The 10,871-nt window shown below is 33.9% G+C and overlaps 2 protein-coding genes across 3 annotated transcripts; one reads left to right on the top strand and one right to left on the bottom strand.

Annotated features, from left to right (window-relative positions):
* Positions 1–6,269: 6,269 nt before the first annotated feature.
* On the bottom strand, positions 6,270–9,541 carry Wsck (tyrosine-protein kinase Wsck). The gene is made up of 9 exons (XM_088048365.1): positions 9,201–9,541; positions 8,959–9,154; positions 8,771–8,913; positions 8,197–8,490; positions 7,923–8,149; positions 7,513–7,872; positions 6,983–7,465; positions 6,724–6,937; positions 6,270–6,673 (listed from the first exon to the last, which is right to left on the bottom strand). The coding sequence occupies exons 2-9, from the start codon at positions 9,120–9,122 to the stop codon at positions 6,387–6,389; spliced, it is 2,172 nt and encodes a 723-aa protein (XP_087904491.1). The 5' UTR covers positions 9,123–9,154; positions 9,201–9,541; the 3' UTR covers positions 6,270–6,386.
* A 217-nt stretch (positions 9,542–9,758) lies between these two features.
* Positions 9,759–10,821, top strand: Xpac (DNA repair protein complementing XP-A cells homolog Xpac). Of its 2 annotated transcripts, none has more exons than XM_088048367.1 (4): positions 9,759–9,972; positions 10,024–10,129; positions 10,176–10,303; positions 10,350–10,821. In XM_088048367.1, the coding sequence occupies exons 1-4, from the start codon at positions 9,857–9,859 to the stop codon at positions 10,786–10,788; spliced, it is 789 nt and encodes a 262-aa protein (XP_087904493.1). In that variant the 5' UTR covers positions 9,759–9,856; the 3' UTR covers positions 10,789–10,821. The 2 variants fall into 2 exon arrangements, with proteins under 2 accessions (XP_087904493.1, XP_087904492.1); XM_088048366.1 differs by having other exon boundaries at positions 10,021–10,129.
* Positions 10,822–10,871: the final 50 nt, after the last annotated feature.

Here is a 10,871-nt window from a genome sequence, read left to right as displayed (position 1 = left end):
TTTGTACTGAAATGTTTTGCATCCGACGACTTCAAATCAACACCGTTCCATTAATTACCATTTCACACAAAGCGACGCCAATTTGTCGAATCTCCAACTAGACAAAAAAATAAACAACACAACAACTTAATTACGAATATTTGATAATTAATACGAAATTACAACACTTTGTTACTCTTGACAGAATTTATTTAGAGTTATTTATATAAAAGCAGAAGAAATTAAATTTCAGTAAGGATATTACACATTTTCACATTTACGATCGAAGGATGTTTCCTGCGGAGCTGCGATTATACGATTTCCGTCGTTTTTAAACATGTACTTTGTAAGAATAAATTATAACTGTTCCTGTCAAAATGTTATTTATAAAAAACACTTTCAAACCGCACTGTTATGTTGTAATCTCCACAATTATGTGTAATTTAGTGTAGGTTGTAATTACTGCTAATTCTAATAGTGTATAATTATTTCATGAACACAGGGAACTCCTTTTTTTCTGTGAGCAAAAACAAATTCATTCGTTTTCCGTGCCCCAATTCCATACAATTTGACACTAGTTCAAAAGATAATTATTATTTGTAAGACAATGGAACTTAGCTGATTCTATAATACTTGGAATATATTTTACACAACGGTGGCAGTTAATTACGCGCAATGATAGATTTACCGAGCTCCGTTTCTCTAAAGTTTCAGAAGTTATTTGAAACTAAAGATTATGAAATTACGTTTTTTTTTAATTTACTTTCGAGAGCACACAATTATTTATGTTTAGATAAACGTATTTTAATTACAAATACCTACGTCTTGGTTAATCGTAGGATTTTTTTTCTGTGGGTATACATATGCTCTTGCAATGTAAATTACAACCTCGTTTGTAATTAAAATATTCTGCTTGGACGCTTCTTTGCAGATTCAAAACACGACTGACTCCTTCTGATGTCAAGCTTGCACTTGGTAGTTATTAAATACACAGGACGATGGGTAATATGAAAGAGAATGATTCACTGTCTTGCGACTTACTCACTTTACAACCCTCCCGAAATTTTAAAAGAAAATCCAGTTTCGCTTTAAATACTTGAGGTGAAACAGTGTCTTGTGGGGGTTTTAATACGTCTTAATAAACTAGGGTGCGCACACAGAAGGGTAGGTTCTCTTTGTGGTAATAACTAATTACTTTGAGGGATAGTGAGAACAATTTGAATTTACCACTCAACATTTGAGTATCGATATCCCCACGAGCTACAACTCTATTAATGTCTCCTCAGAGAATCTAAACTTTTTTCAAAGAAAAACCAGAAATGTTCAAAATTTTATAGTTGATTTTGTTATTTAGGTAGTTTTAATGTTAATTTAGAGGTATTATTGCCTTTGCCACTATACATAATTTTAAAATACAAAAAAAAAGTAGAAATCTTTATTTGAAAGCGGAACCAAAAATAACCATTTTCTATTGAATCTTGTAACTCTAATAGTTTTATTGTTACGGCATTCACATTTAGCACTTTTACTGTTTTTAACACTCTGATTAACGTTGCTAAATCATAAAATTTTAGAACAAAAAAAACAATTTGAAAAAAAATATATTTCAAGGCGAATCAAAATTGTGATTCTATTGAATCTCGTAACTTCGATAGTTCTAAACTTACAACATTCAAATTTTAAGTTTTTATTATCTCTTAATAACTGTGACAAATCACAGAATTTTAGAACAAGAAAAAACATTTTAAAAATTTTTAATTCAAATAAGAACCAGAAATATCCATGCTTCTATAAGGTTCTTTTATCGTTTTTACATCTCGTAACTTTGGTAACTTTAACGTTACATCATTCAAATTTTGAGGTTTAACTGTCTCTTACACTCTAATTAGCTGTAAGAAAGAAAAATACTGAAAATTTTTATTTAAGAACGAACTATAAAGATCCAAAATTTCATATTAAATCTCACAACTGTGGAAATTTCAATGTTACAAAACGCGAATTTGGAGGTTTTACTGTTTCTAACACTCTGATGATTGAATTTTAGAACACGAAAGACTAATTTAAAAAAAAAATTACCTCGTGGTAGTTCTAATCTTAGAACATTTAAATTTGTCACGTTTATTAACTCTTTAACTGTTGTAAACGTATAAGTACGATTTGCCATTTTTTTAGAAAATTCTAATTATAAGAATTTGAAATTTCGAGGACAAAAGTAAGCGGATAAGACAAATCGAATAAATAGATTTACATTTACAACTTGCTTATTTTAGAACACCCTATATTTTATTGCATTTTTGAATTTTATATGCAAACTGAAGATCGCTTTCTATATACAGTGCTATACCTAAATTGTATCATTTCTGAAATACCTGGATTTTTCACAAAAAAAAAAATAAATTTGCATTACAAAAAAAACATTTCCACTAACATTTTTGAGAATTTTTTATTTCTAGTAGACCACCAAATATAGAATATATAGACGATCCACATAAAATTGACTTGTCATCTTTCCAAAGCATCTTTAAAAAAATTTGAAACAAAAGAGTAAAATCATTTCTTTTTCGCTTATTTTTGTTTCTAAAATTTCAAATTCTCATCTTTTGTAGTTTATGAGAAAAATGTCAAAACGTATATATATACGTTTTCAACAATTAAAAGGTTAACAATGATAAATTACAAAATTATAGGAAATTTTAAGAATTAATGTTTTATATAGACAAACTAGAACGGCCAAAATGTTGATTACTTTTAGCTTGAAGGTGAGAAGTGAAACTGAAGAAAATTTTAGAGTTTTTAGGGTGGTTAATAACTTTCACTGGTTAAATTTTAATCGCAATTTTGAAGCGCTTAGTTTCATAAATATCAATTACTGACTTGTGTATGAAAAAATATTACTCTAATTTGAATGACGGATTATTTGCTTTATATCTGACTTTCTCAACCCTTTTTTCACCGACCGAATTTTGCCACGTTCATTAAAATTATTAATGATGTACTACACACTTTTACACACACTCTTTTACGTCATTGCCTGACAAATTCGGGCTCAAAAGATAAGCCGACAACTGCAACTGGGGCAAAACGCGTTAAAATAATTTTTTTAACTATTGATTTCTTACTGAATAGAGTAGCGGAAGAGTGTTTTATTTTTGTTAATTAATTAAGCGTTTGAAAAAGGCGAAGACGAGGAATAATTAAGAAAGTGCAAATTATAAATAATGGTTGTTGCGGTTTGTTGATAAACATATTTGAGAGCCATTAGAGGTTGTGAAATGAAAAAGGTATAGATATAACAATAGCGGTAATCAGGAGGAACTCATTATATCATGCGTCCGGTCTGGATAAACAGTGTGGAGGAAGCATTTTCACCCACCGTCATCGGACATTAGATATCTCCATTAATATAAATTAGTGAATATACGTCAGCTTAGCTTCAGACATTTACCGACCATCCCTTCATCAACTTTTTACCTTATTGCTTTGTTTTCACCTTTAACCTAATTTAGGTTTGATGTCGAATGTGGTTAAGCAAACGTATTGCGTTAAATATGCATGCTAGGATGAGATTAATGGCTGACCTGGTTCATTTCCCAATACGCTTTTTACTTGAAATAAATCGTCAGACACATTTCAAACTATCATAGTCAACAAATAAAAACTCTCAAACCTAATTGCTCCTAAAAGTGATGAAGTATTTTATAAACTCTCTTAAAGAGCCGATTTTTGAATTGAGCTAATGATGAAGACTTAAAGAAACTGAAATTCGCCTTTAGGCAATTTGTGAAGTTTTCACCGAAGTATACCGGACTTTCAGAAGTAATAAAACCGTTATATCCTTTAAATACTTTTTAGGTTTATAACATAAAATATTTTTTAATCACTTCATCTTAATTATAGCATCTCCTTAGTAATTATCTTGTAATAATACTAATTATCTGTCACAAATCGTGGAATTTATCTGAGGAGTTAGAACACCGGCTCGTTTACTTAATCAAACCCTTACTCACTGTAAACTTTTAAATTTAAAGACACGTTTAATTTGGCAATGAGAATTATAAGTCTCCGAAACTATCGTCGATTCGCTTAGATTTATTGTGATGAAATCCTGAACAAAATTGAACTCCTCGCTCCTTTTTTCCTATCATTAGTTTCGTTCTTTCGCTCACTCCAAGGTAGACAACGCGCCTGCCTAATGTCCACAAATTCAATTAACAATTAATAAATAAAACTCGCGAATTTAAAAAGAAAAAAACACTTTAAAATAAAGCATGCATATTTAATAATTAAAAAACACATTACATAACTCAACCGTTTGTTAATGACAATTAATGTAAACACAGGCTTCAAAGCTAATTTGTTGAACAATTCCACGTCGACAAAGGTTGCAAAAGATATTTTGCCACTTTGAGGGTTTATCACATAATTGGGTGAGAAATACACCACAAAACAACGCTGTTAGCAATTTCCCAAATAAAATTCTGTTGACTTAATTGTACCATTGGAATCAGAAAACTCATACAAAACATAACGAATTGTGTCCGCTTTGTTTCAATACAACCGAAAAATGATCATTCAAAATTCAAATACGAAAAACTAAAACAAATTATCAATGACACCAGATCAATGTAAATACTGAATTTATTCGCATGGTCAGTCTTTTATTAAAAATACAAAATATCACATCACGCATCATCATTTGGCAACGACTCCGAGTTGTCAGTGTCTGAATCGTCCTGCTGTCGAGTATTATTAGGAACTGGAGGATTTTGTGCGACCTCACGATTGCTGCAACCAACAGCTGGTCCTCGTCGTCTTTCTAAAAGACTTTCAGTGTCAGTCACCGGAGTGCTTCCTCCTGAAGCTCGTGGAAGAAGTTCCAAATCCTCGCTGAGTTCAACATCGACTTCATCTATTGTTCTATCAAAGAAATCAAGCACTTCTTCTGTTTGCATCGACGCATCTTGCGAAACCGCCGTTGATGCTCCTTCAGCGGGTTGTCTTATCCCCAAGGCTTCTTCAAGTAACGCTTCTTCACGCGCAAGTTGCATATTGGCCACGAAAACTCCCAATTCATCACGTGCTCTTAATAACGCAGCTTGTGGCTCTAGCGATGCTAATGTTTGGCACCCAATAGTCCGCTGGTAAATATACCGTTGAGTTGCTACACTCTCTTTAGACACAGACGCAGAAGTGGAAGGCACAGGCTGAGTTGCATGTTTCTCCAACATATTCGCTGCACTTTGTAAGACCATCTCGGTGGGTGATACTGTAGAGTCTACCCGTTCTGGAACGATATTCTGCAGAGATGTTGGTCTTCCACGTTCACTTTCTTCCACTCTGCGAAGAACATTTTGCATGATCCCTTCAGCTTCTTGGAGAACCTCTACGTTTCTAGTGTTATGTTCAATCATTGCAAGCAACAGTTCTCTTTGTAATTGTTGAGTAACTCGCTGAAGAACGTACGTGGAGCTCGGATACAAAATTCCTCGTTCCAGGAAAAAATGAGGGGATGAGAATTCGACGGATTCTTGATCTTCATGCTCAGACGACGGATGTATTTCTCTGATTCGAGCGAAATAAACGTAAGTGCTTACAGCCCCTAAGCTGACCACCACGAAGCCCTGAACCACCCCTAAAAAATATTTTGGCGTCACTTTTAAATTAGTTTGGGGAGAAACTAGCAGCGCGATCTGGCGGCGGGTAAAACTACCCGACAGAAATCTGCAGTTTGATCATTTTATCTTCCCGAAATTTACTTTTAATTGCGCTCATCTGAAAGGGAATTCCAGTTTTTTATAAACAAACCCTTTTTAAGTGCTTTTATGATCTTAAATTGATAAAACAATATGTTTGTGTATTAAATAGGATTAATTTTGATTATTCGAGCAACAAAATTTTATAAACTATTACTCACGCCTGGTCAAGATGTGACGAATAAGAAAATCCCATAAGGGCATCGTGTTCTTCTATACGATTGATTAATTAGGAATTTTTAAAATAAAACTGTTCGTTGTTACGAAGAAACAAAACAAGATGTTATTTTTCAAATCTTTCAGTCAGCGTTATCTCTACACTTTTTGTAGAGACAAAAACTGCAGTACTACATTACCGCCACAAGAAATAGATTTGTGAACTAAATCGATAAAATAAACGTAAAAAAATTTTTTCTTACAATTAATTGAAATGTAGATTTTAATTTTGCATTTCAAAGTGGAAAGCGTGCACTTGCGAAAATATCCAGGAAACTGATTTTACAGCATCCTTTAAGAGCCCAGTTTCAAACCAAGTCATTTTGGTGTGTAAAAAAAATTTATTCATATATAAAAATACACGGTATTTTCAAAATATAATACACTGTAAATTACATAAAATGGAATGCATTTTTACAATAAGTATGCAAAAGCAAATTAGAGTACTGGTCTCACAGCGATTTCCATGTCTGGATAAAATTGCTCATACTGGAAGTTCGAGAATAAGTTAAAACTTAAACAGGGAATTAAAGTATTTTCTTTGAGAGAGTGTAGAGATTCAAGTAGAGTAGTGAAATTTGGTCTTTCGTCCATATCAATTTGCCAACAATCGAGCATGATTTGATACAGTTCGTCGCTAATGTATTGGAGCTGAGGTAATCGCAATCCTTTTATAATCCTCTCTGGTATCTCGTTATTTGAGAAATTACCATAAGGAGTTCCTCCTGAAATAATTTTTTTTTTGAAAAGTTTTCAAACTAGGTAGATAATTTACCAAGAACGCAGATCTCCCAAAGAAGACAAGCAAAGGACCAAACATCACTCTTGGAATTATGAGCTTGTCCTTTGAAAACTTCCATAGCTGTCCAACGAGTATAATCAGGAAACTTGTTATGACTATAATACTGAGCCAAGCCGTATCCACTGATTTTAGGTACAAAGCCGTTAGAAATCATGATATTTCGAGCACACAATTGCGCGTGAATGATCTAGAAGAACCATTAAAAACCAATTAAACAAAAATTTAATTCTACCTTGTTAGCTTCCAAATGAGTCATTCCTTTAGCTACACCAACCGCAATATCTAAAGCTTGAGTCTCAGTCATGTTACTAAATCTACCGGGTAAAGAGTCCCGACTTCCTAATAATAAGTCTTTGAGATTCATAGAAACGTATTCCAAAGCTACCACAACCATCTGAGAAGTCTCACAAGTTCCAATTAAGGCAACCACGTTTTCATGCTTTCCTGTTTTAATCAAAACATCTAAATCTCGAAGCATATTTTTCTTATCCTCCGGAGATAACTTTTTATCTTGAATTGTATAAGCTGCGACGGGTAAAAGAGTATCATTTTCATAAATAGAGCCACTGTTGACTCTTCCGAATCGTCCAACTCCAAGTAAGTTGGTCGGTTCAATTTTAAGCTTATTATACGGTATCGTTCTAACTTTCTGCTTCAAGTCTCTGTAATGATTTACTTTCGGATGCTCCTCTTCATGGATGTATCCGTTATTTTCCTGTATTAAAAGAGTGAAGACTGGTAACGTCACCAAGAAGAACTTACCACTTCAATCATTGGTCCTTGCAGAGTGAGCTCTTGATTTTCGGAGAGACGGTGTCTCCTATTAGTGACACGACTTTTCAAAATAATAAAACCAATTATTCCGGCAATTAACATGAAACTTAATAAACCGATTGCGATTGATAAACCGATGATAAGGGCGGGGGAATCACCATTAACTTCTTCTACTTGTTCATGGGTGTCTTCTGTGCTCTCTAAACTACTGAAGGCTCTTTTGGTTTGTCCATTTAGTCTACTAACAATTCCTGACATTATACTATAAGACACATCTGATTGCAAAGGCGCGTTGTAATATCCGTTATAGCTTCTCCCGTCTCCAACAATGAAGTTTTTATTGATAGCCTGAAATTAGTTATTTGAGTATTAATTAATAGACTGAGCAGAAGAAATACATCTGGTTTTATCTCCGCAGCAATGTAGTAGTTTATACCCTCTCTCTTCGCATCAGCGTACGATTTTAGCGACTCTTCCTGGAAAATCTGTTTGCTATCTGTATTAACCACGACGACTAAATAAGCGCTGATAGGACCATTACTGTTTGAAGTTTCCATGATTTTAATCTCGAGCTTGTCTTTGTATCGCTTAACGATTTTCGGTTGCTCAGGATTATTCTCAGGTTCTAAAAACCACAAAATTAGTACCAATTCGATCAATTTAGAATCGTACCTCCAACTTGTGTTTCTATAATCTTGGAGAAGATAGCTCCAGGTCCATCTGGAGACACCGCACACAATGTTATGTTGTATTTGGTGGCAGGTAAAAGAACGATTTTTGTGCGGAAAGTATCATTTGGGTAAGTCCACTCTAAATTACTAGGAATATAATTCGCGTAGGTGTGATTAACGATGGCTTTTATTAAATAACCGGTGAGTTCTGTGTACGATTTCGGCTGCTCCCAGGATATATCGGCGCTACTGTAGGAGATTTTCGAGAGCTGCACGTTTTCCGGGGGGCCAGGAACTGAAATTTATACATTTTGCTGGAAATTTTGTTAGACAAAAAGGCAGTTTCCTAACCTTGTCAGATTATAATAAAAAAGACCACACGCAATATAAAAAAAAAACATTAAAAGTTTTAATGTGTTTCAATTATACTTTACAACCGTTTTTGTTTATTTATGTTTGTAATTATGTGTTAGTTTTTATATTGTACGTGTGGAACGTTCTGTTCTGTTTTTCATAACAATTTTTTAAATAGTGTAAAACTTTTTAAACTGAATACTTAAAAATCAGCTCAATACCTAAATTTCCTGTGGAATACACGTCTGTGAGATTGGACTTGAAATCGCAGTGTGGACAAAACTCATCACAAAGCATCGTCCCATTAACTTCCTCCCCCAAATAATTCCCACAGTTGCAAAAATTGGTATTAAACATAGAATACCTAAAATAACATTAAAATTGATTTTCAACAACTATAGGACTTTACCTGTAGTGTTTTGAGAAGCATTCTTCCACACATTGTCCAACAGTTGCATACTGGGTTGCAAGGTATGTTTGAGCAGAATACCTCATTTTATAACACCCTAAAAACCGGTCATCTACCCCCAAAACTACCGTTAAAAGTAAAATAAACACTCCAACTCGTATCATTCTGTACGTTTGCTTGCTCTTTCTACGTTTGACTGAAACAATTGATAAAGAAAGTGACTAGCAATTCATCATGTTTACCTGTTTGTTATAAATATCTTCAATCAGCATATTATACGTCTTTGTTGAGCGATATGTTGCGATGTATTCTGATATGTTTGGTCGATGAAATGCAACATACCTGTCACCAATGTAAGGTTACAAACAAGAAATGCTAATGAACACACCCCAGTGACTAATCTTTCGTTTTAGAAATGAATCACTGAAGTGCTCACACAAGTTTAGATTATTTATATTTGACTATTCGGTTGGAACATTATTGCTGGACTATTTATACACTTTTATTTACATTACTACTTAAATTGAAAATACTTTTATTGGATTGAAATGGCAAACACGTCAAGATTGTTAGCTGTCAAATTGACGTCAAAACAAAGCAGTTCAAAAATGCTGCCAACCGAAAAAATAACTCCCTAAGAAACCGACGGAGAGATAACGCCAAGTTCCAATCTCTAGCGACTATTCGCGGGTTCTTAGCCACCGGGCTTTAATTCTGAGTAACAAAAAATTACTGTGATGTTATTATAGTACAATTCTTGGTACAATTAGCACTTTAAGCTTCACCCAAAAACACTTCTTTGAAAGTGGCGCCACTGATCTGTTTTCAAATTTCTGTCAATGTCAATGTCAAACGTCAAACTTAACCTACAAATAAACCAAACATAAACATCTCCAAAATGTCTGAAACCGGAGAAGAATTACCAAAAAGCGTCCAAAACAGAATCGAACGCAATCGTCAGAAAGCTCTAACAATCCGACAAAGCAAACTGGTGTCGCATCCTTATGCCAAAAGGTTCGTGCTAGAATTTACTTTTGCCGATTTTTTTTCTTGTTTTTTTAGCAGTACGGTCATCAACATCGATAAAAGCACGATAAAAATCGGTGCGACCAAGTACAAAGACACCGGAGGTGGGTTTTTGCTGGAAGAAGACCCAGAGGAAGATCAACTGGTAATTTCTTCTTTATTGGTAACAATAATTTCAGTCTTTTGTTTAGGAGACAGTCGCCGCAGCGGCGCCTCCAGTTTTAGAAACAGACCGGCTAAACTGTGTGAAATGTGAAAGACCAATAGGTGCTTCTTGGTTGTTTGATAATTTCGATTACAACTGTTGTGATAGTTGCAAGTAAGAAAATACTGGTGTCTCTTTCACCTCTGATTATTCTTTGTAGAGATCCTGATGATGAACATAAGCTCATTACAAAAACTGAAGCTCTAAATAAGTATTTGTTGAAAGACTATGATCTAGATAAGCGTGAGCCTGCTTTAAAATTCATTACTAGAAAAAATCCACATAATGTGCGATGGGGGGAAATGAAACTCTATTTAGAGCTTCAGGTGAAGAAGCGAGCACTTGAAGTGTGGGAAACTGAGGAGAAGATAGAAGAGGAACGAGAACGTCGTGAGGAAAAGAGAGTTGTTGCTAAATCAAAGAAGTATAACAAGCAATTAAAGGAGTTGAGAATGAATATGAGAAGTAGTTTGTATGATAGAACTTCTGCAGCCGCGCATGTTCATGAATTTGGTCCAGAAACTTACGATGAAGAAGAAGATAATTACACGCGTAAATGTTTGAGTTGTTCTTATGAAGAAACTTTTGAAAAGATGTAATTTTTTTTTAATAAAAGTTTTTATTTACAATAATTACATAGATTTTAAAATAACATTCTACAAAGTTATATAAAAACCATCAT

Source organism: Gnatocerus cornutus, chromosome 10 (assembly GCF_029298725.1).
Source record: "Gnatocerus cornutus isolate USDA-ARS CGAHR chromosome 10, icGnaCorn1.1, whole genome shotgun sequence".
Taxonomy (NCBI): domain Eukaryota; kingdom Metazoa; phylum Arthropoda; class Insecta; order Coleoptera; family Tenebrionidae; genus Gnatocerus; species Gnatocerus cornutus.
Note: the sequence above shows the minus strand (reverse complement) of the source record. Positions and strands in the feature narration are given on the sequence as shown.

Excerpts from the sequence above, each read along its gene's own strand:
- Wsck (XM_088048365.1), bottom strand. The coding sequence starts at position 9,122 with ATGATACGAGTTGGAGTGTTTATTTTACTTTTAACGGTAGTTTTGGGG. Across the intron at positions 8,491-8,770 it reads GTATTCCACAGGAAATTTAG|TTCCTGGCCCCCCGGAAAAC; the intron begins GTATTGAGCTGA and ends TATAAATTTCAG. Across the intron at positions 6,674-6,723 it reads TTGGGAGATCTGCGTTCTTG|GAGGAACTCCTTATGGTAAT; the intron begins GTAAATTATCTA and ends AAATTATTTCAG.
- Xpac (XM_088048366.1), top strand. The coding sequence starts at position 9,857 with ATGTCTGAAACCGGAGAAGAATTACCAAAAAGCGTCCAAAACAGAATC. Across the intron at positions 9,973-10,020 it reads TCGCATCCTTATGCCAAAAG|CAGTACGGTCATCAACATCG; the intron begins GTTCGTGCTAGA and ends TTGTTTTTTTAG. Across the intron at positions 10,130-10,175 it reads ACCCAGAGGAAGATCAACTG|GAGACAGTCGCCGCAGCGGC; the intron begins GTAATTTCTTCT and ends TCTTTTGTTTAG.